General features: G+C 34.8%; 1 protein-coding gene across 1 annotated transcript in view; it reads left to right on the plus strand.

Annotated features, from left to right (window-relative positions):
* The window catches only part of LRRIQ3 (leucine rich repeats and IQ motif containing 3), a 233,104-nt gene extending 215,406 nt beyond the window's left edge, over positions 1–17,698 (plus strand). The window contains exons 8-9 of the mRNA XM_073788350.1: positions 10,690–11,419; positions 17,389–17,698. Coding sequence (XP_073644451.1) covers positions 10,690–11,419; positions 17,389–17,545 — 887 coding nt within the window. The 3' untranslated portion in view covers positions 17,546–17,698. The remainder of the gene's footprint in view (positions 1–10,689; positions 11,420–17,388) is intronic.
* The last annotated feature ends 8,487 nt before the right edge of the window (positions 17,699–26,185 follow it).

The following is a 26,185-nucleotide window of genomic DNA, read 5'->3' on the forward strand; positions in this document are numbered from 1 at the left end:
ATACAGAATCATGTCTTCTGCAAATAGGGAAAATTTAACTTCTCCCTTTCTGATTTTAGATGCCTTTTATTTCTTTTTCTTCTCTAATTACTCTGGCTAGGACTTCCAGTACTATTTTGGACAGGATGACATCCTTACTTTGTTCCTGATATTAGAGGAAAAATTGTGGGAGTTTATTACCCCTAGACCTGTCTTACAAGAAAATGGCTAAAGGGAGTTCTTCAAGTTGAAAGAAAAGAATGCTAAAAAGCAACATGATAAACTAACTATGTACTTTTAAAATAAGTACTAAGACATTTTAAGACACTAAGACAGAGAGCTATTTTATGCCCTCTATTATCTACCAAAACAGTATTAAACATTTCATCATTTTGTGTGTGTGTGCACTCCTTTTAGCCCTCTGCTTAAGAAATAGCAAAAGAAAGAGAAAACAAAGAAACAGAAAAGCTTCTGAGTATATTTGGACCCTGAGTGTTATTTGCTTTTTATTTTTTAAAGTGGGGTGATGTGTTAGATATAAAAGACTTCCTTGCAATGGAGTTTCTCTAAGTGTGAAGGTCTTTAGGCCATTTTACTACATATTTTGGAACAGAAATCATTGGCAGGCATGACATCCAAATGTGACTCCATAATTTTATTAAAGGATTGCTTAATGGACAGATTCCTTTCCATTTTTTGTAGCAGCATTAAAGAAAAAAAAAAAAAACCTAGCATGAATTTTGCTTGGGTTTCAGATTTTCATGTTATTTGCTTAATAGCTACAATTTGTTAAACATCTCGTTTTATATGGAGGAAGCATAAATAATAATTTAATGGTGAGTGTTAAAGAGCTTCTTGTCATTTAAAAATTCAACCAGGGGTTTCTGAGAACACCTATGTGTGTACCCAGTCATGGTTCTGATACCCTGCTCTTGTCTTTCAGGTTAAGTGTGCAACTAGAAACTATGTTAATACCTTATTTTCTTCAATCTTATGACAGTTCTTTAAATCAATGGCCAAGTAATTGTCCTTTTTAAGCCTGTAATTCAAGTAGCCAGTTCTAATTTTTTTTCTGAAAAAAATTGTTATACAAAGGAGGAGCGTTAAATAGAGTTATATAAATTATTTTCTTATGTGACTCAGCAGTTTAGGTAAAGGATTAACTCCATAACAGTGTCAAGCAATGTTTAGGAAATATGCAACAATCTATCTCTAGGCATTTTCCTATGGTAAGTTTGGGTCAGAGATGCGGTACCAAAACTTCCTCATGTCATGTTTTTCCTTTTCTATTTGAACTGTGTTTTGACAGTTTGTTTGCAATATTTTATGTCAATGCCCTTCATATTCAAAGGTGTTGCCCCTTATAGTATTGCTTGCCTTATATATATTAGATAGGTGACCTTCAGGCCTTTTCATTTGGATTATATTTATTGTCAATTCCCTAATTCACAAAAAAGAATGCCATTTTGGGGCCTATTGTTACTGACAAGTTCTTACTGGATATCAAGTCACTCCAGGTTATATAGAAGCTGCTCAGATCACCAATCTGCCTCACAGATTTGAACTTGTATATAAGTGACTTTTGTGATTATTATTTTTGTCTTGTAATAATATAAAAGAAGCAGGGAAAATGTCACCAATACAAAGCTGTTATACATGTAGACCTTATACTTGCTTGTATGGAAAGTTCACTTTGCAACCTCCTAGATTATTATAGTCACTGTTTGGCTCTTAATGCTGTCAGCTGGATCTAATAAAGAACCTTGATGCCATTGTCAGGTAATACACAGGTGAAGCAAAAATGCTGTTAAGCGGAAAAAAAGATGTCAGTAGAAGGGAAAAATGGAAAAGAAAGAATAAGTTAACATGATGAGGAAAGTATATATCAGATAATTCAAATTGGTCATCCCTCTGCTATACTTAAATCTTGTAGTGGAACTCTTGACTTCCTTATAAAACACAAACTGTCTCTGAGAAAAATTAATACATTTAAAAGTCATTTCACATGTATTTTTTAAATTCTAGTTTTGTATATAATACTTATATTTAATAAATAGTTGAATTTTTAAAATTGTATACCAAAAATGCAGAACACTATGCTAACTGTAGTAGAGGATATAAAGATATATATAACATATCCCCTATCCTTTAAAAACTAAAACTTACTAAAAGAGTTAAGATGCGCAGCTATAGCACAAGCAGAATTCTTTATGAACTATCTGAGTGGATTTTGTCCCACTGCTATAAGACAGTGCTTCCAGTTATGGCACAAATCAATAATAATAATATTTGTAAAGTGTGCTAGGTTAAAATGAGAGAGAGTTTGTAATTAGTAGAAAATTTATTGTTTAAATTATCTAATTACAGTAATAAAAATAGAATATAAAATATTAGATATCAAATTTTGAGTTTATATAAAACTTATAAATAATGTCTTTAAAACCATCTCATTGTTGGACTTGAGCTTGAATTCCATGAACATAAAATATTTACACAAGATGCAGTGATTTTTAAAATATGTCCACAAATCCACTGATACTCTTCCCTTCAAAAAGTGGAGCCTAATTCTCCTCCCCTTGTGGGGTGGACTTAGGGACTTAAATATAAAGAATAGAATATGGCAAAAGAGATGATATGTGACTCATAAGACTCATCACAGAAGATATTTTGTCCTGCTCTGGGCTCTCTGTTAGATCACTTGATCGGGGGAAAGTCAGCTGCCATGTCAGAAGAACACATATGTATACCAAGTAGTTATTTTGAAAGACCCACAGCAAGGAACTGAGGCCTTCAACCAACAGCCAGTAAGAAACTTAGACATTTGTCAATAGTCAGGTGAACGAGCAGACTTGGAATGGAATCCTCCAACTGCAGTCAAGCCTTTGGATGCCTGCAACCCTGGCTGACATCTTAATTATAATATCATTGGGAAACTCTGAGCCTCAGCCACCCAGCTAGACTACTCTTGCATTTTTACCCTAAAGAAACTGAAATAATAAAAGTTTATTGTTTTAAAGCCTTTATGTTTTAGAGTAATTCGTTAAGTAGCAATAGGTATTTAATATACCAAGTTTTAATTATAATCATTTTTAAGTCTTCATCGTCTCCAATAACAAGTAATTTAGGCTGAATAACTGATAAAAATATAAAACTTTTTACTTTACTTTCAGACATTTCCAATAGTTGAAAGATTCTGTGCAAGAATTTATTTTCCCATTTCTTTCATTGACAAGTATAAACTTGATTGTATGTGTGTGAAAATGTGAATGGACTTCAAATCTAATTGAATTTTTATATCATCCTATATTTCAAAATTATGATGAAACTCTAATTTACAGAAGAAAAGCCATTCTGCTTCTAGGAAGTATGTCATTAAAAATGTTTATCAACCAAAAATGGATTGAAGTATCTGATATACGTGTATAGTCAGCCCTCCATATCTGACAGTTCCACATCTACAGATTTAACCAACTCGATCTAAGATATTCAGAAAAAAATTTCCAGAAAGTTTGAAAAAACAAAATTTGAATTTGCTACTCATAGGCAACTATTTACATAGCATTTACCTTGTGTTAGGTATTTTAAGTAATCTATAGATGATTCAGGAGTACGTGCATAGGTTATATGCAAATACTACACCGTTTTACGTAAGGGACATGAGCATCAACCCATTGTGGATACGGAGGGATGACTATAGTCTGGATTTGAGAGCCACTACCCCAGATCAGCCGCACCTTGGGCTATGTGCCATATTATGCACCTATTTCATGAGTCTCTTGTCAATAGTAAATAGCACCACACACAGTAACTCACTGCTCAAGTACATTTTCAAGTGATAGAAAGCCTCCTGAGCCCCATTCTATTGCCATGACTGTAGAGTAGTGTCAGATCACACTTGACTCCAAAGGCTCTAGATAAAATTTATGGCAAAGGGGTGCCTAGAGGCTGTAGTAACTCCACTCTCCACAAGGGTGATCAGTGTCTCTGGGCACTCCGTTATTCATTAACAGCTCACTAGTCTGCCACATCACACCAGCTGGGGAACTGTGCTTAGAAATTCAGAGAGAGTACTCCTTTTGTATTGGTCTTCTCGTGCTTCAATAATAAAATGTTACAGAATGGGGAGCTTAAACAACAGAAATTTATCTTCTCACAGTTCCGGAGGCTGGAAATCCAAGATCAGGGTGCTAGCATGGTCATTTTTAGGGAGGCCTCTCATTCTGGCTTGTACACGCCAGACATCTTGCTGTGTGCTTATGTGGCCATTTTAGTCTGTGTGCATGGAGAGGTGGAGAAAGTAAGCTGTCTGGTATCTCTTCTTTTAAGGACATTAATCTTATTAGATCAGGACCATTTTACTTGTTTTCTGCTCTGGTTTGTATATGTCTTCAGTTTTTGTTTCTCTGTTTCTTTTTTTCCTGTTTTTTTGATTATTCAAATACATTTTATAATCCATTTTAATTTATCTGTTGGATTTTTCATTGAACCTCTTCACCTTATGTATTTATTTTCTCTAGAGATTATAATATAAATCCTTAATTTAGCACAATCTACTTAATATTGTACCACTTCACAGAGACTACAGAAAGGAGGAGCCTAAATGGCAGGTGTGGTTGCATGAGTTGTGTATTTTATATGAAGTGCTATCTTTCATGAAAAAATTTTCATTAATAGTATATGTTTTGGGTTATATTGTTGGCATTGCAAATGTTACATAATCCTCTGGATTCTGTTATAAGAATGTTGACTTTTTTTAAACACACTCTTAAAAACTACTTGCTTTTGAACATTCTCCAGAGTCCTCAGGATTGTTTTGTTTTGTTTTGTTTTTTGCCAGATGTTAGGTAGATGTTAGGATCTTACTTCAACAGTTGACTACTTCTTTAAGCCTCAGTTCCTTTATCTGAAAATGGGGATAAAAACAGTACAGTACTTACCTCATAAGATTGGTAAGAGGACTAAATGAGATAATTTGTTTAAAGGACTCAGAACAATTTGACGTGTAGCAACCATTCAGTAAATATTAACTGTATTGTTATGATTGGTGATCAGTAATATCTTTCTTATGAGGTAATCAATATTAAAGAAAATGATATTGTAGTTGGAAGATTATATTAGGTAAGTAAACAAGTATAAAAGCATGCAAGGCTTTATAGGCCATGACAAGTAATTTGAATTTTATCATGAAGGCATATGGAAGCCATAGATCTTTAAAGACACAATTTCAAGAGATTATTATGGCTTCATCACTGTGTGGGAAATTGTGTGTTGGGAAACGCAGAGACTACTTAAGAAGACATTGCAAATAGTCAAAGTAAGAGTTGATAGAAACCTGAATTAGGGTGATAGCAAGGAAATGGAAGAACAGAATCAGTTAATCTGGCTATGTTTTTGAGGTAAACTCTACAAGACTGATCGATAATATGAATAAACTATTAGGTGTTATTTGTTGAGATAAAGGGCTGATTTTAGAGGGAATTAATTATTGGTAGCAACTGAGATCTTTTGAATGTGTTTTGAATGTGCCAAGTTTGAAAAATACCTATAAGACTTCCAAGTGGAAATGATAAATTTGAAAGTTATCAGCATAGAGATTGATATTTAAAGCCATGAACGTGATTCACTTCAGAAGAGAAAATAGAGATGGGAAGGGGACCTAGTATCAAGTCCTCAACTACTCCAGAAATTTGGTGAAAAGAAAGAGTCTGAAAACAAAACTAAGAAGAAGTCATCAGAAAGCTGGAAGAAAAATCAGGAGAGTTTTAAACAACATAGGGAAAAAAAAAAAGAGATATCTTCAGGATATCAGGAGAGCTTTAGAGAATCTGGAAATCAGAAAATATGGAAAAAAAAAGATTTGAAGGAGGAGAAATGATCAGCTGTGTTAAATGCCATTGAGAGTTCAAGAAAGATTAGAACAGAAAAAATGTGTCCCTCGTATTTATCACCATAGAAGCTTTTGTTAGGGAGAGTTTCAACAGGTGGGTGAGTACAGTAGAGTTGAAATCCATATATAAATAAAAAATTGATAAATTGAAAAATTAATAAAAGGTGAATAAAAGGGCATAGTACAGGGAGACAACTCTCATGGTAGTTTTCACTCTGAAATCAAACAGGAAAAATGGAATAGTAGCTAGAGGGCAATGAGGGTCAAGGGAGTCTTGTTGTTCTTGCATTGGTGGTGGTAGAGGTGATTATGGTAGTTTAAACATGGCTGTGAATGATCCAGTAGTGAGGGGATGATAAAGGAGAGAGTTAGGATAATTGCAGAAGCGAAGCTAAAGGGGGATGGGACCAAAGCACATGTAAAGAATTTGGCCTCTGCTGAAAGAAGGGATGCTTCCTTCATTGTATCAGGGTAGAAGAAGATGCATGAATATACAGACAAGTTTATAAATTTGGTTATGGAAATATGAGAACATTTCCATCACTTGACTTCTGTTTTTACTGTAATGAATGAGATGAATTATAAAGTCCTGAAACAAAATATACATACAAAGAAGCCTTTCCTGTATGTTCTGTGTTAACTGTCCAGTGGATGTTGAGGGGTGTGATAAAATGCTTTGCTGTATTTTCCCCAGTCATTACTAAATTATGTGGCTATTTGAACACTATGCCATTGATGGAATTAAAGAGATAAGATAAACTCCTTGTTTTCCATATCAAATATAATGAAAAAAACAATAACATATTGTTCTTACTCTTTGTCAGGCCCTGCTCTAATAATTATATATTATACTTTATCAGGCTTTTTTCATTTTATTAATTCACTTAATCCTGTTAGAACCCTATAAATTGGGTATTATCATCCACAGTTATCAGACTGAAGCCCAGAGAATCGAATAACTTGCCTACACTTAGTAAATAGTAGAACTAGATTCAAATCCAGCCAAATTGTCTCCAGATTTTAGGCTTTCACCACTATGCAAAGGACATTGATCTTGAGCAACAGATTCACTCGTTCATTCATCTACTCATCCATCCAACAAATATATTTATTGGCATTTACTATTTAGTTAAGCCCACTACCCCCCTAAAAAGAAAACCCTACTCTCTGCAAAATACTAAGAATGGAGGATGAAAAAAAGAAAGAAAAGTACAGTCCCTACCACTAAGGAAATTATATCTAGCTTGCTACTATGGCAAAGAATTACTACATAGAGCTTTAATATCAATGAAATGTGTGGTAAATTCTATAAGGAAGGAAGTGATATGAGAATTTAAAAACTATCCACTCTTATTTAAAGAATAAAGAAAAGTGACATGTGAAGAGACCTTGAAAAATGCATAGAATGTGAACTTACGTAAATAGGGAAAACAACATACTGGACAAAACATTAAATAACATAAGCAAAAGCCCAAAGATGGAAAGATGTGGCAGATGTATAGAGGGGGGAAAAATGGAGCTCTTCTCCTATAATATAGGATCCTAAGCTTAACTGTAAAGGACCATGAAGGTTTTGTTTTCCTTCGTCTGGGTGGAAGGCATGACATGATTAGAGTCCTAGTTTTAAAAGATGAATTGTATAGCAGTGAGTGATATCTTGAAGCAGAGAAGGAAACTGGGAGGTTTTTAAAAGTGCTAATGGGATTATGTTCAAGCAACCACTGAGAAAAATGTCAATCATCAGCCAAAAAGTAATTATAGTTAGTATACACAATGAAGTACAGCTTCTATCTTCAAAGAGCCTCCAGTTTCACCAAGGAGGCAAGACTTACTTACATTAAACTATTAAGGGACAAACATATATGTATTGGTAACTGTGATGTTGTGATTTATAACAAGAAAGATATATTTGGTCCTTGTCCCCAGTTCTGGCATAGAGCTCCTGACGCTTCCTAAGTGATGAGAGCAGAGCAACAAAGACGTCTTTTGTTATGTTAGTGAGGTGACTTTTGGAACTCATCTAAGGATGAGGGCTGGTTTCCAGGGGAATCAACCACATGATTAGAGGGTTAGAACTTTCAATCCCAAACCTGACCTCTGGGGAGGGAAGAGTAGCTGGATTGAGTTCAGTTTTCAAAGGCCAGTGATTTGATCAATCACACCTGCGTAATGAAGCCTCCATAAAACTCCAAAAGGACTGGGTGCAGAGAGCTTCCAGATTGGTGAACACATGGAGATTCAGGGGGAGTGATGTGCTTAGAGAGAGAGCATGGAAGCTTCTCACCCTTTTCCAGTCCTTTGCCCTATGCATCTCTTCCCTCTGGTTGTTCCTGAGTTATATCCTTTTATAACAAACCAGTAATTTACTAACTTAAATGTTTGTCTGAGTTCTGTGAGCTGCTCTAGCAAATTAATTGATACCAAGGAGAGGGTTGTTGGAACCTCCAATCTATAGCTGGTTGGTCAGAAGCACACATGATAAGATGGACTTGTTGCAGGAAATGGGGTGCAAGAGAATGGTCACATCCCAGGTCTTGGGCAAGCCCTTGGGACAGACCGCCAAGTGAGGTTCCTTGGATTTGCACAGGAAAGCATTCAAGAGCGAGCAGAAATAGAGTGAAAGCAGAATTATTCAGAGAGAGATACACTCCATAGACAGAGTGTGGGCTGTCTCAGAAGGCAAGAGGCCCCAGGATATAGGGTTGTTAGCTTTATGGGCTGGGTAATATCATAGGCTAACAAGTGGGAGGATTATTCCAACTATTTGGGGAAGGGGCAGCGATTTCCAAGAATTAGGCCACTGCCCACTTTTTGGCCTTTTATGGTTAGCCTAGGAACTGTCATGGCGCCTGTGGGAGTGTCATTTAGCATGCTGATGTATTACAGTGAGCGTATAATGAGGCTCAAGATAGGCCCAGCCGCTCTGCGGCATGTGGGATCCTCCCAGACCTAGGGCACGAACCCGTGTCCCCTGCATCGGCAGGCGGACTCTCAACCACTGCGCCACCAGGGAAGCCCCTGGAAGTCCAGTCTTAAGCCATCTTGGGCCTAGTAGGTTCTAACCAGTTTTTGTGTATCCTCATGTACTGTGGCATTCTTTTAAAGGTTGTGCCCTGCCCCCTTCCCTCCTATCTTAGACTTGCAATTAGCATCCAAAGAGAGAGGGGGGAGGGCAGGATGGTAGGACTGAGCTCTTAACCTGTGGAATCTGATCCTATCTCCAGGTAGGTAGTATCAGAATTAAGTTGAATTGTAGGACACCCAGCTTGTGTCAGAGCATCCTTTGGTGGTATGAGAAAACTCCCTCACTCCACACAAACCAGAACCTTTAGGAACATTTTAGTGTTGTGTTTTCTATCCCTGATCTTTTATTCTTGACCAGGTTTCCCATGTCAAGGTTTACACATAAAATTAAATTTACCCATAAGAGTACCTTTTCTAGGTAGTTGTTCCAGACCACACCCTGTTTACTCTAGACTTGAAATTCTGGCTTTCATTCCTCTGAGTCTCTAGTGCCTTGCTTTGGACTCAAACTCTTAATGCTTTATATTTGGACACTTCGGCTTTCACTTGCTAGCCTTGTTTTTCTACTTTGCTCTAGGCTCTGCTTCCTTTTCTACTGTTAATATTCCTGTGGCCTCAAGTGAAAATCCTACCTGTTCACTTCTTTCCTACTGCCTGACTAGCCCACAGGTTCTGCCCTTCTTCATGGTCACCTTGACTTCCATAAATGTTCCACCATCAGATTTGGCATTATGACATATAAAAACTTTAAGAGAGTCTTCTAATAGAAGATTAAAAGATTAGAAAAGATGAAACCCTCATAGACTAGAGTTAGCAGAGATTCAATTTCAATAGAGAGAGGGAATCAGTCAAACACGGGAAACATATTTTCTGAAGATTAATAAGCATTCTTTTTTTACCTGTATTTGCCACCTGGTCCTAAATTCATCAACTGGTTTGTCAGGAAATAAATAATGAACAACAATGTGATTCAGGTTTTTATATTGGATAGCTTGGCTCTGATAACAAATAAACCCAGAAACATATATTGATCAAATATAATTACCTTTTATTTCTGGCTTCCATAAGAGTCCAAGTTGGATAATCCTGGTCAGCGAGTACTTTTTCAAGCAGGGATTCAGGGAGCCAGAGTCCTTCTACCTTGTAGATCTACCATCTTCTAGCACTTTATCCTAATCTCTGTGCAGTGGGTCAGAAGAAGAAAGAAAATATAGAGGAAGCACATTTGTTTCTTAATAGCCTTGGACCAGAAATGACACATATAACTTTTGCTGACAATGTCCTAGAGAAGACTTAGTCTCACAGCCACACATAATAGCAAAGGAGGCTGAGAGATTTCATTTCTTTGAGTATCCAATGAAGGGAAAAGCAATTTTTAAGGCAGCTATTAGTTTCCACCAGAGTTAAGAAAAATAAGGTAAAATGAATTACAAAGTCCTTTGCAAATATGAGATAATAATAACTATATGTAAAAATAATATGTATGATTAAGTAATAAGTATAAGGTAAAATGCTGCTATTGAGTCAGTGCAAGTTAAATAATTTTGAGAGATAATAAAGGAAATATAGGAATCAGTGCATTTCTTTGTTAAAATATTCCAATAGTGATTTTTCTCTCCAAAAATCACGATTAAATCACAAATTGAAAAGGAATATCAGTTGGGAAAAATACCCCTTAATAAAGTAAATAACTGGTTCTTGTCAATTTTATTAATGTGGCTTTCAAAACAATTGGGACAGAAAATAAACTGTGCTTAACACTTGTATAATGGATTATATTTGTCTGCTGTGTGATGTAGGTCAGAAAGAGTCTGAAGATAAAATTAAGGATGAAGAATTGGATGTCGGTTTTAGGATATCAGTGTTCAAACTACCAGTACATACTTCAGATTCACTGAGGTATACTGCATTATTGAAAGCAAAAGAACAAGATTATTTTCCTATGTATACCGAGCCACTTTCTACCACTCATCAAAAACCAGTAATTAAAATAAAAGACATGCTGTTGGAGAAGAGTGTAAGAAGAGAGTTTCTTACAACACAAAGAACTGGTATGAAACTCCAAGCACTTTATGATATTGATAAATATTGCTCAGAACAAAAGAAGCAGGCAAGCTATAAAAATAAAGTAACAGCTGTAAGCGTGGCACAAGTGGCCAAAGAACGAGTTAGAATAACTATTCAAGAAAATTTAAATAAGAAAATACATGCTACGCATAAACTAACTGCAAGAGATAATAAGACCATTCAGAATGGTTTACAACGACTTCGGCAGGACAGATCCAACTACCTTGAGAAAGTAAAAGAGAGGAGAGTCCTGTTTCTGGAAGAAAAACAACAAAAGGCTAAAGACCGTTTATTAATTCAAAACTTAAATAATGAGCGCACTCTTTTGACCAAAGCAATGACTAAAATTGACAGATTGAAGAAGAAGCAGGCTGTCTTAAAAGAGAAGAGCCTAATTGTTCAGCAAAAACTGGCAACTGAAAAATATCAAAAGGATTTACTTAAACAAATGAAGGAAATTAGGTAAGTACAGTTTTGATATAATAGAAGCTTTTACGTTGCTGGGGAGGAAAAAATTTTCCTCTGCCTTCTAGGTTCTCCTGGCTGGTTTAAGAACTAAATGGATGTGAGACAGATTAACAGGAGAAAATCAAACAAAAGTTTAATAACATCTACACGTGGGAGAGACCCAGGAAAACTGAGTAACTCCCCCAAGTAGCTGAAGCCATCACCTTAAATACCATCTTCAGCTAAAGACAAAAGGAGGTGTTGAGGACGGAGAACCAATTATGAGAGGTTACCAGGAAAAGCACAGTAAACAAGGGTAAGGTTGTCATAGAGATCTGTCACCTGTCTTCTCCATCAAGTTTCTAGAGGTTTGGTCATCCTCTTCCTCAGCTTATAGAGTTGTAAAATAGCTCAAAGAGATGAAAAGACACAGATAATTCTAAAGGGTACACCAGACAGGACCCCCAGTAATTTTATTTTACCCTTTTTTACCCTTGTATGTCTTTCACATAGTTTTTTTTTTCTTTTTTTTTTTTTCTTCTGATATTAGATTGAAGCTTATCAGCCAGTTTTATCCTGGTTATATTTTAAGTGACCAAACTGTGAATACGTATGTTTAAGGCTTATCTAGAAATACTTAAAGATCATTATAACTGCTTATTTCATTTACATTTTAAAATGCTATTGTTTAAAAAAAGTAGTCTGTACTAGAAAGGAGTGTAAAATAGGAAGAAAGCATTTGTCTTTTCCTAGCGATAAGCAAATTTAAAACTATTTACTGAGGTACTTTATATAATATCTTTTTAAGTATGAAAAATATATTTTTCTCCTCCAAAATTTAAAAACATTTTCCTTAATGTATACTTTGTGTGTGTGTGTGTGTGTGTGTGTGTGTGTGTGTGTGTGTGTGTGTGTGTGTGAGAGAGAGAGAGAGAGAGAGAGAGAGAGAGAGAGAGAGAGAGAGGGAAAGATTTTGGAAATAATTTTTTTATAATGTAATAAAAATATATATTTTGGAAAAGAGAATGAAAGCTAGTCTGGTATATCAAAATGTAAGTCTAGCACAAATCAATGTTAAAGAAAATTTTTAAGCAGCTTAGTTTTATTACAGCAAATTGAATGTCTGGCCATCATTAATCTGTAGAGGATACAGAGTCAAGTGAGCTTCCTAATGTGTATTAACTGAATTATCTTCTCTTGTAAGCTGCTGCACAGATATTATCCTTGAGAGTACACAGGAATAAGGCAATGTTCTGGTTATGTCAATAATGTATCCTAAAAGGCATTACTGAGTTTTATTATAAAAGTTTTCAAATAAAGATTATCAATGTGCAGAAAAGAGCTGTGACTCAAAAAAGTAAAATCTGTCTAGAGACTTCAGAAGTTTCTCAGTTCTTTTTCTGCCATTTGATTCTTCATTAACGTATCAAACACTTCACCTAAAAGCATTCTGGTGAATCTCAATAACTAGTGAAGTCATTACTGAGAATATAACTTCTTGATCCTGCTCTGGAATGAGGAAAAATGAATGAAGAAAGGGGAACCATAAAGCTCTAGTTTAGGAAATTGATAAAATACCCATAGGAGTGTTTAAGAATGAATTAAAAAGAGACTTTAAAATGAAAGAATTTCTATATCAGGTAAAAGCTGGTCATAAGTTTCCCCAAATATTCTTGTCCCTACTTGAAAAAAGTGATGACACTGCTCAGGGCAGAACAGCATCGTGTACATTTTGAAGTAGAGTATCATTTAACTTGGAAGATCTGGCACCTAAGTCAGTTATCCAATTACATCATCTTCTTCTTGTCCTTATTTTTGTCATCAATTGACCTTCTTGACTACCCTCTTCATTCCCTGTGGTCCTTATATCCTGATATATAAAGCTTTTCTTTATCCAGCTTCTGCCGTTATCACTGTTAACTTCCAAATTCAGAAGAACAACCCTCCCAATTGCCTAACCTAAACATTTTTGGATCCCAGAACCCTTTAAACTCATTTCCATAGACATATAAATGCCACCTCATCACTTGGAACTGCACCACCTCTTAAATTTTAAACTCATATATTTACTTATGGCTAAAATCTTTATCTTTTCAACTCTTTTTTTCCTTTACTTTCACCACATGTATTCTTCAAATATATTATGGCACTCATCCCTCAAATAACCTTTCTTATAGACTTTCTAGTGTAGCTTCAAGGGTTCTTTAATTCGATTATTCTTTTTTCCATTTCACCCAGTGTCTCTGATGTCTTTTTCTTTCATTGCCTCCGCCATACTAACCGCCTCAGCCCCTACCTTGGAACAATCCAATTATCTATCTTCATTTTTTGTATTCAGGTAAAAATGGCTAGAAGACATCAGTGACTTGTAGATTTATGCTGATATCAATTCTATGGCCTCCAACTTTAGCTGCTCCCTCAGGTGCTTGCTCTTTCTCCCATTACCTACAAAAGTGATTTTAAACCTCATCAACTATAGAGCTTCCTATGCACATACAACCTCTGACCTTTCCTTCTCAACAAGTCACTCTGTCCCAAAGGAATTTTAGGCCTTCAAGCTTGAATTTGTTCAATTTTCCAATTCCCTATCTATAAAATTCTACATATCCTATATTTATCCTCATTTCCTTTTCTACTGTCTCAGGATTAGGTTCCCATTTTCCTGTTAAGAGCTAATAATCCCTCTGTTTTTGCTCTTAGTAAGCCTGGAAGTGGGTAATGCAAGACCTCTGTGCTAGGCAGAATTATGTTCCCCAAGAAGATACCATGCCCTGATCCCTAGGACTAAAAATAGGATAAGAGATGGTGGGGGAGGGGAAATTTCCCCTCTTTCCCCTATTAGTTCCTTTGGCTGGCAAGTAAAATAGCATAAGGCAGATTAACAGGAGAAAATCAAATGTATTACATGTGCAAAGGGAATCCATGTAAGTATGAAGTATTCCAAAGTCAGCAAGGCAAGGTAAGGTATATATATACTCTGGACTAAGGAGAAGAAGGTGAGGGTCTGAGGCTTTAAGGGGAAGTAAGGTTATTCACAGGAAGAACAAAAATAGTTAATGTTTGGTAAAAACATGTTTGCTGGGCCATCCTAAGACAATAAGGCACTTTGATCAAATGGGCTTTGCTAGGTTCCTCCCTGTCTACAATGCCTAATACTTTACTATAGTAACTATGGTGACAGCTTCTTCCTGACACAGGCCCCCTATTTTAATTTCATTTAGGCAGTAAGGGGGAAGTTCAAAGGTTCTTTGGGGCCTGGATCGTTTTTAGCTCAAAATAATTCGCATTCCAGAGTGGCATATCTTCGGGAAGCCTGCCCTTGTCCCCATCAATACTACACTCATGGATATGCTACCTTACATGGCAAAGGGACTCTGCACATGTAATTGAGGGTTGACCTTAAAATAGGAAGATTATTCTGGATTATTCAGATGGGGGCAGCATATTGCATGAGCCTTGAAATGCAGAGGCAGGAGAGAAAGTCAGAGGGAGTCAAAGTAGGAGAAAGACTTGACATGACACGGCTTACCTAAAGATGAAGGGAGCCATGTAGAAAAAGTGAGAAGGAAATGAATTCTGACAACAACCAGCAATCTTGGAAAGAGGACCTCAAGACCTGGATGAGAACCGTGGCCCTGGCTGACACCTTGATTTCAGTCTTGTAAGAACCCAAGTAGAAAATCCAGCTGAGCCATGCTGTTCCTGGACTTCTGACCCATGGAAATTATGAGATAATACATGGTGGTTGTTGTAAGCCAATACATTTTATAATAGTTTGTTTTATAGCAATAGGAAAATACAGACTCTTTTTCTCTCCTTTCTTACGATTGCTTTGTTATTCCAGGACCTTTGCATTTCCATGTACAATTAGCTTTTAAAACATTCAAATTACCTAAAGTTAATACATTTAAAATAAATGGTAATCTAAATTTAATCACATATATATTTAAAATAATTTAAATGTTAATTTCTACCCAAAAATCTCTTCACATATTAATTTGGGGAGAACTGACATCTTAGTAATATTGTCTTCCAATCCTTGAACACGATATAACTCTCCATTAATTTAAATTTTCTTTAACTTTTTTTCAGCAATATTTTATCATATTCAGGTATAGGCCTTGCATGCTTTTTATTAAACTTATGTCAAAGTATTTATTTTTTGATGGTATAGTAAATGGAATTTCTTAATTTCATTTTCCAGTTGTTCGATTCTGGTATATATAAATATTGATATAATAGATTATTACGTTTTTCACTCTTCAATTCTTTTAAATAGTTTGTTTTTTAAATTTTGTCCAAGTTTATAATTGTTATCTGTAGGAGGGCTATTTCAATAAATGTCTTAGACTGAATTAGTACCATTAATTAATTACATGTGCAAGGTCTATTTTTCTGTGACTTCTACTCTGTTGCATGTCCACACATGACTACTCTCCAGAGCTCCTATTTCAAACGAGTTGTAGCTAATTTTCATTGAGTGATTATTAAATACCAGCCTTCCTCTAAGGATTTTAAATGTATTAGCTCATTTACTCCCTACTAAACCCTATGAGTTGGATTGTCCCTTCTTAAAGGTGAAGAAATGATGCATGTAGAGCTTAAATAACTTGTCCAAAAATCAATCAGTAAATTGCAGATCTGTATTTCAAATCCAAGCAGAATGGTTTCACTATGTGTACTCCTAACCATAAGCCATTGTTTCTTTGTATTCAACTCCCTAGGCATTTCCATATAGATAGCCAGGCTTTTTAAATTCAGTATTACCAAAATAAAATTCTAATCTTTCTTCCCATCTGGCTGCTCTTAAGTTCCCTATCCTGATGAATGCTACTGTTATCCATACAACAAAATAAATTATTAAATGTTAGGTACTCCTCTAAGGATTTTAAATGTATTAACTCATTTAGTCCTTTACTAAGCCCCATGAGTTGAATTATTCCCTTTTTAAAGATGAAGAAAATGAGATAGAGAGAACTTAAGTAACTTGTCCAAAATCACATAGTCAATAAGTTGCAGACTTTCTAGACTTAGGCCTCTCTTCCACTCCCTAAGTCCACATTTCTGAGTATACTTAAATACAAATAAATATATGTATTTCATTTATATGTTCATATACCTTTATTTCTCTTTACTTTCTATAAGCTTCTCAAAATTATATCATGTCTTATTTATCTTTATGTTTCCAGGATCTAGGGATAGTGCCAAGCACTATAATACATAACTCTTGAATGAATGAGGATGAATGAATGAATTTTCCTAAGGCCCATGACATTTCTCAGGTTTGCCAGAGTAACCTGGTTCACCTTTCTCTAACTTAATAAGAGTCTGCTAGGTATACCATAACAAAATACCACAGACTGGGTAACCTAAGCAACAGAAATTTGTCTTCTCAAGTTCTGGAGACTAGAAGTCCAAGATGGAGGTGTGTTGTCAGTTTTGGTTTCTCCTGAGGCCTCTCTCCTTGGTTTGAAGATGCCTGCCTTCTCACTGTGTCCTCACATGGCCTTTGTTCTGTGTATACACATCCTTGGTGTTCCTTCATCTTCTCATAAGGACACCTCTAAAAGGCCTTTCTCCAAATACGGTCACATTCTAAGATACTGTGGGTTAGGATTTCAACATTTGAATTTGTGGAGGTCATAATTCAGTCCATAGTAGAGTCCTAGAAAGAGCTTGGATTTAGTGAGGCTTAAGTAAAAGTTCTGCAAGTCATGGCATAGTTTGGTTAGATGCCTCTTTGGGAATCTAAGCCAGCGTTTGTAAAAATTCTCAGTTATAGCTAATAGAAAACTTAGAAATATTAGCCCAAGATGAATATTATTTAATGATATAATGATATTTTAAGCAATAAGTGGAGTTCTATCTTTTTCCCATTTGGTATATATCTATTTTGAAGACATTTAATTAACAATTAGATTGATTGTTATGGTTTTAGTCATTTAAAAGTATCTTATTCTGTTACCTTACTTTTTTCTTCTTAGGGCTCAAGAAATATATAAAGGACACTGTGAAGAAAAGATTGTTAATGATATAATTGCCTTTCAAAAAGCTTGTGAAGGATTTCAAGATACTAAAACAAAAGCTGCAATTGTGAAAAAGAATTTAATCCTTAAAGTTCCCAATGGAATGACAAAGTGAACCAATGCCAGATCACATTCTATGGTCATTTTGATTTATGGCCATTATTTTTAGTTAAAGCACTTTGAAATAATACTATAAAAGAAGTACTCTATGTCACAAGATGGATTTGTCTGTAAATCTTCTAAAAATATAAAGAGTGATTAAAATGTTTCTCTTCTTGATCATAATTTAACCTAAATCATGTTGAGTTGGCTCACCTAAAGGTTCCTTACATATCCAGATATCAAAGGAACAATGAAAAGTGATTTAATTTATTGCAGGAAATACTGCAAAGGCATTGCTTGTATTGTTTCATATCCTGAGTACAGCAATTTGTAAGCCATTCTCAGTTTCTCTGGCAACCTTAGAATAGTAATTTCAGCCCCAGCTATTGACTTTTATTAAGACACTGTTCTTTGATTAATTTCTTTGCCTGCTTTCATATATTTAATTATATTTCCTGTTTATTTTGTTAAAACAATTTCTTTTTTCAAAATAAAAGTTTCACCATTATATTGGTGACTCATGTTCTTATAAAAATTTAGAAAATATAAATTGTAAAAGGGAAATTAAGCATTCTTATTAACTTCCTAGTAGATTGTAAGATTTTTGTGTATTTACTTTCAATGTGTTTGCCTTTACATATATGGGGGGCAGAGAGGAGAAATAGAGAAACGATGCATGTAATTGAGTAATTGTGATCATAAAGTATTCAGAAATGGTATATATTCATTTTAAGTCTATTTAATACATATTCATGGTGTAGAATTTGAAAAATAAAGAACAATGTAAAAAGATACAAAAATTCTTTGTAAAATTTTAGTCGATTTTCAATAGTATTTTCAATCGAGAAAGATAAATGTCTCACTTATTATGACATTGCTCACTTAATACAATGTAACTAATGCCATTCAAAATTTCTCTTTAATACCCATCAGTTATATATGCAAGTTTTTAAGTGTTTCTTTTTAAAATTCTCTAATTTTATTAGTCTATGGTAAATTTCCCAAAATTAAATATTTTACAACAGCAGTTGTTCATTGTGCTTCTATGCTGGACTGCTAAAAAATGCTAGTAGCATTTTCCTTATGTTCTGTAAAATAATAGCTGTCTATTTAAATCCATGGTATCAGTTCTCCCTTTTCTTGTTAATTTGCAGGTAACTAATGAGCAAGTCGTATTGGTGTTTCTAATTATTCTTCAAAAAGAACAAAGGGGGATACAGTGAAGTGGTAAAAGTATGACAGATGTAGATTTCCATAACAAATTACATAATCTCTCTGTTACCCCATTTTTCTGTTCTGTATTTGGAAATAATACATATATTTTTGGGATTTAATTAAAAATAATAGTCCATGTCATGTAGCATTGTTATGAGACTTGAATGAGAAAAACACAAAAAGCAACATAGTGCATTCCACAGAGTAGGCACTTAATAAAGGTAAGTGTGTAGTAGTGGATGCAGAAGTCTTTTCTGTGTACTTATAGGAGGATTTGTCAACTATCTAAGAGCTGAGGGACACTTTCTCAAGGAATGGTAGAATTTTTTGTATTATATATTTGAATATAATTCATTCATTCAATCAATACCTTTATTTACTATTTGTTGCCCTTTTTATATGTTCCCATTCCATACTACAGATCTTTTGTAATCTTTATCACACAACAGGTAATCAATAATTTCCTTGCTAGTTTCCGCCCAACTGTGAGCTTATTTAAGGCAAAGACAATTTTACTCATCTCTGTATTTCTATTACTTTGTACTAATGCAGATATTATATTACACACAACGCTTTTTCTGTTTATAGCTCTGTTTTCCTATTTATGTGTGGTCCCAGGTCAATCTCATGACTTTTACTGCTGCTTGCTGTTTATGTTTTGAAGAATCAAAAATCTGTATCTCTAGGTTATATCTTAAATTTCATATATCTCCTATATTTCCAAATGCATGCTAGATACCTCTACTTTGAATGCATGAAATCTTTTAAAAAATCATACATTGAAATTGAATTTATTATTATTTTTTACTATTTCCCTCCCTTTCCAGTCTTGCTTCTCTTTCTATATTCCCAAACTTCCCTAGGTTCATAACCATCTAAAGTTTCCCACATTAAAATTTTAGAATATACCTTTGACTTCTTTCTCTTACCTCACCACATATTAAATATGAAGCCCAAAAATTCAATTTGCAGAAGGTCTCTTTGGCAGAGACTGACTAGCTTTTCACCAAACCTGTTTTCTGTTTCTTCAGGACACAAATAGCCCATATTTTCCAGCCTCCTTACTCAGTTAATCAAGGCAAAGGACTGAATTTTGACCAACGGAATCTGGGTAAAAGTGATTGGCAGCCCTTCCAGGTATATACCATGCACTGTCCTCCATTATTTTTCCTCTTCTTTTGCCACCTTGGAAAACACATGTTAAAGATGGCTGAGCCACAAGATGAAAAGAGTCTGGGTTCCCAAATCATTGCTTGTAGTATGATCAAGAACACGTGTTTTGTTCCTTGGCAAACTTTTTCACTGAGGACAAGACAGTAAATATTTTAAGCTTTGTGGACCATATGGTATATGTTGCAACTACTCAATTCCATGTTGTGGCACAAAAGCAGCCATAGATAAGATGAAAAAAAAATGAGTGTGCTTGTGTTGCAGTAAAAATTTATTTACAAAAACAGGAGGTTTGTCGGATTTGGCCCATGGGTGGTGATAGTTTCCCAACCCTTAATATAGACAGTTGGGCTTGCAATTTTTTAGACCTTATATATGCAAGGGTGCTAGATTCTTCTAACCCAATACAAATGTTAAACATAACCAACTTCTCAAATAAATAACTACTTACAACATTCCTTATGCAAATAAGGTTATCCTAAAGTATTTTTACAGATTAAAATAACTTTGTTTACATATGCTAATAATACTGAAGTATTTCAAAATAAATCATCATTGAAACCAATGTACAAACACCAGGACAAAATTTGCTTAAATAGGAAAGTGCTATACTGAAGTCAAGGTTAACAGGAAGAAGTAGCAGCAGGTTACACTAAAAAAGAGGGTGATGGAAAAAAAAGGGGATTAGAGCCAAAGAGGTGACATACCGTGAGCACTTTCTTCGAATAGTCAGATACTGTTAGAAGAAAAGATTTCTTTTCACTTCTTCCTAGAGTTTCCTTAACAGAAGCAGTGACCACTATAGGCCTGAAGCAGTATCCAGAGATTACAGCAGCAACATCTCATCTTAGAAGAAAATTAAGAGGTCACTTAGCAAGGTTTTCCTCTTTATCTTTCTTAGAACCAAGGTTAAATTTGTATTTTCTGTCTGATAATCAATCCACTAGTCCAAACTCTATAATAATAGAGTGCAATGATTAAGAGCACAGGCTTTGGAATCAGAAAGACCTGAGCTTAAATTCTTTGGAAGTTCAATAGAAATTTCAGTTTCTTCATTCATAAATGAGATGATGTATGTAAAGTGTTTAGGATATTACTATATCACGGTAAGCACTCAGTTCATGGCAGCATACTTACATACAAAGGCAGTAGAGATTTCATGAGTTCATAAGAAATGACTTATTCTCTTTAAATTCACCTAGTGTCTTTTTGATACCTTTGTATTGTGTTTTGAAAAAAAAATTTCCTAAAATTGCATTTTTATCTGCCAGCAGGAGTGAGCCTTGGAATTACAGAAGCTAAAAAGATCTATCTAAAGTCATTTGCTGGGAAGGTTAAAGGGACGGACTAGACAAAAGCAAGAGAAAGGAGCCATTATGCAAATATACGTTCATTCACATAATCATGCAAGGGCAAGCATAGTAAGAGACTCTCAAAATGTTCCCAGATAAAAGTTTTATTCCTATTATTTGGCTAGTCTGCCTGTTATTTTGACTATTTATTACTAACTACAATAATTTGTTATTGGTTACACAATATAAAAAGATGTATTTTGTAACATCAATAACCTAAAATGTAAGGGGGTAAGTATAGTTTCAGTATGCTATCAAAGTTAAGTTGTTATCATGTTAATATGTTAGCATAGGATGTTATAACTTTAACACATTTTATGTAAACCTCATGGTAACCACAAAGGAAAAACCTGTAGTAGATACACAAAAGATTAAAGTAAAGAAATCAAAGTATACCACCACAAGAAGTCATCAAAAGCAAGAGAAGAAGATAGGAACAGAGAAATTGCAAAACGGTCAGTAAACAGTTAACAAAATGGCAATAGTAAGACCTTAACTATCAACAATTACTTTAAATGTAAATGGATTAAATTCTCCAATCAAGAAATAGAATAACTGAATGTATTAAAAAATAAGATCCAGTGATACTGATGCCTACAAGAGACTCACTTTAGCTTTAAGGATACACATAGGCTCAAAGTGAGGGGATAGGAAAAGATATTGCAAGCAAATGGTAACCATAGAGAGCAGGGGTAGCTATACTTATATCAGACGAAATACACTTTAGGCTAAAAATGGTGACAAAAGACAACAAGCTCATTATATAATGATAAGGGGTCAATTCACAACAAGATAAGGTGGTAAATATTTATGCACCTAACACTGAAGCACCTAAGTATATATAGAAAAAAATACTAACAGAAGTAAAAGAAGAAATAAACAACAGTACAATAATAGAGCACTTTAATACTTGACTCGCACAATGGAAAAGTCATCAGACAGACAATTAATAAAGAAACAGTGCATTTGAATATTTTAGACAAGATGGACCTAGAAGACATACATAGAATATTCCTTTGAACAGCAGCAGAATTTTTCTCCAGCATATAAAGAAAACTCTCCAGGACAGATCATATGTTGGGCCACAAAACCTGTCTCAACAAATTCAAGAAGATAGAAATTGTGTCAAGTATCTTTTCCAAACACAATGCTATGAAACTGGAAATCAATAGCGGAAGTAGAATAGGAAGTCATATTTCCCCATAACAACTAGCCAAAATGGATAACCATTCTCTCTCAGACTCTCTCTCCCTCTATCTCCATGTATGTGTGTATTATGTATTATGCATGTATGTATCTATCTGTCTGACAGTTGGAGAGCTGTAGTTGCAAGGAAAAGTGTAGGCACTGAATTCTTAATAGGGAGGACCCCTTCCTAGGTGAGTAGAAATGCCAAAATCTGGGCATGGGTAGGCTGAGACTTGGACTCGTCAGGCAGAGAGATTTTACTGGGTTAATTTAAAATTTATAAATTTATAGTTTCATAATTTATAAATTTACAAAGATTTTTGGGTTGGTATAATGGATTAGAATCTTTAAAACCCTCAAATGCAGAGTTAGTTCTCCTTGCTGAATTTCTCCAGTGGAACTTCTGCTGAGTTTTTAGTAATTCAGGAAGCTGGAAGGCTGTGCTTGAAAGCAGAGAGAGAGAGAGAAAGAGAGAGAGAGATGTGTAACCTTCATGGTTAGATTCCAAAGACCTGCTAGAATGAGGAATTGGTAATATACATATGGTTGCTTTCACCCTCAAAACCACAGAACAAAAAAATACTAAAGCTGCAATAGGTCCCCCATCCTACTCAATCCCTAATTGGATAGAAGTGATCAATTCCTTGCTTTTAGCAGCCTGGAAGGTCTTGCCCTCTTTAAGGGAAAACAAAATGTACTCCATTCTCTCAAGTTGTTTTAAACATAGTGTCTTACATACAATAAAGAAATCTGTGAGACACATGAGTACGTAGGAAAATATGAACACAGATGCCCCAGATGTTGCAATCAGTAGACAAGAACTTTATGTAAAATGTTTCATAAATATTTTTAAAATTAGAGGAAAAAATCAACCAAATGGATTAAAAGATGGAGAATTTTAACAGGGACATAAAATCTCTAAAAGAGAACCAAGTCAATTTCTAGAAGTTAAAAATGCCATATAATAAATTAAGAATTTATTGGGTGGGTTTATTAGCATACTGGGCAGAGCAGAAAGAACTTGAAGACAGTCAAGAGAAATTAGAAATTACCCAAAATAGAGCACACAAAGGGGAAAAAAAAAAAAAATATATATATATATATATATATATATATATATATATGAAATATTTGAGGCTTTCTCATCTAGAAGTAATTCAAAGTGAACAAAGAATATTGAGAAATGGAGAATTCATAACAAATACTTTTTTGCTTGTTTCATATCTGTCTTACAAATAATTACTGAAAGCCATGTAAGTGTTACTGGTGTTACTGGTTACTGGCGTTTAAGTGTTACCCATGTTAGTCCCCTCCACTGCCTTTGAATGTCAGTATTTTCAGATTGCTTATGTCTAAAATCAGCACAGAAAGTTTTTCTCAATTAAACTGAGATAGTAATATATATTGTATATTATATATAAATGTACATTTATATATGTAAATTTATGTGTGTGTGTATATATATATATATATATATAATTAGTTTCCCTACTCCACTCTTCTAGCCAGTTCATTTTTAAAAGTTTCTTAGAATTCTGTTTCACTCTTTCATAGAATGACTCTTGCCTTCTGTGCAGATTCTAAACTTAATCAGGATAATTTCTTATCTTTCTACCCATAGACAGACACAGATTCCATGTATGTGCAGGCATATACACAATAAAAAAATTAAAGAACAATATTTGATCTCTGCCCAGAATTCTCTCTTTAGAAGTGCTATCAAATTCCCTGATTTGCTTCTAGTATTTATCTTTTACTAGTATTCTTGGTTACTTATGTTCTAATCATGCTGAATACCAATGGTTCTTAAAAATGCCATGATTTTCTGCTTTCCGCCTTTGATATCAGTATTTCTCCCTCCCAGCTGGAATGCTCCATATCACAAATACTAGCAGAATAATTTCTCAAGATATCTAATACCCCAATAATGTGGTCTATGAAAATTTGCCTGATTATTTCAATTAGATGTATTTTACACCTTCTGAACCACGATAGTACTTAAAATATTGTATTTCAATTATAAAAACAATATCATTTTTGAAAAGTAGAGAATACATTAAAACTTATGAAATAAAATTAATAGCATTTAAAAGGCTGCAACCTGTAGATAATCACTGTTAACATTTTGGAGTCTTTCATTTCAGATTTAGGTGTGTATGTGTGTCCTTTTCACCAATCTCTCTTCCCTGCTTCCCACCCAACCCCTCCACCCCACTCTACCACTTTCTGGGTCACTGATACATGACTGTTAGCTGAGCTCTTCTTGTCTTTGGCCTCACACATACCCCTGTGGTAACTAGGTCTAATATGGGTTAATATCAGCATCACCCAACACACCCAAGCATATCCTCTCTCTGATCAACTGTTTATTGTAATTCATGTATCATAAGTGGATGAATATACAGAGTCATTCAGCAGAATGAAGTGTAAATAGCAGTATTTGCACATATTGGGAAAGAGTTGTCCCATTTTTATGCTGCTACAGATCCTGAGTTTGAACCAGGAGGAAGAAGTGATAGGGGAATAATCTATCTTCCTACCTTATTTTAGGAAAGTGGAGTTTTTTCAGCTGATGAGGCAAAGTACTGATAGACTAGAGAATGTTTTTCTCAGTTTGGTGGGCATTTAACCTTTTTTAAAAAAAAAAAAATCTGTATCTCAACACCCTTCTTATGTTTGCAGACAACCCTCCCACTTTGTGGGCTTTTAGGGAATAAACAGGCCTGTCTACCACAGTGGAGGGAGTCATATATTTTAACTATGGCCTCATAAATACATACGGAAATAAAGATTAGAGCTTCTACTCAGATCATTTTCGTTGTTGTGTCATGAACATATTTTTATAGTTTAATTGGTATCTTTTTTTCTTCCTCTCCATTTCCCCTAGTCCATATGTGTAATATTAATGTAATTATAATAGGCTTAAAGAGGAAGGGACATTATACAGTGATCCTGAGTTCCGAGTAGGATATAGCAACTAATGAGACTTTGGATTGTTTCCCTTATAGAAATGGATGTATGGGGTTTTTTTTGTTGAATAAAGAATATTTGTATTAGAATTGAGTCACTTTTGGGGGGAATGAGAAGTGTTAGCGTCAGAAGAAAGGTGTAGCTGGGTATTTGTCAAGTTCTTTTTTGCGTTTTTGTCTCTATATCATCTGAATACCCTTTTTCAGGGGACATACTTTTGGTTAGATCATGCTTTAAGCTATGGACCTGTGTCCCAACACAAAATTTAGAAGGATCAAATAATTGTCACTCCAACTTCTGCCAGCCATTTGATGCTCATGTTAGCACTTTTCATCCTGAAAAAGTGGTACAAAGACCAAAGACCATTAAGAGGTCATTCACAGTGGCATTAAGAGTTCAATAGTGACAGCATCAAATTTCCAGCATTAGAAAACCAAAAGTTGATCATTTCTGTGGCGTTGTCCAGCCTGGACTACTGCTACCTAGCCTCCTTTGGTTTCTGCTCATTTTTCTGAGCTCAGTCCCCAGATTTCTCCTGTTGATATGAGTTACCTAATATCCTTCCACTGAGTACATTTATTGTTTCACTAGCAATGTTGTCAGTTGCATGCAAGAATAAGAAAAATTCTAATACACTTGGTTGATCTCAACAAACCTTAATTTTCAAGTGTAAATGATTTCTTTTCTGAAAGTGGCACAGTAGGCTTTTTGTCTTAATCATTTGTCAAATGGTTATAATAACCAATCATGGAGATTTT

This window comes from Tursiops truncatus, chromosome 1 (assembly GCF_011762595.2).
Source record: "Tursiops truncatus isolate mTurTru1 chromosome 1, mTurTru1.mat.Y, whole genome shotgun sequence".
In the NCBI taxonomy this organism is placed as follows: domain Eukaryota; kingdom Metazoa; phylum Chordata; class Mammalia; order Artiodactyla; family Delphinidae; genus Tursiops; species Tursiops truncatus.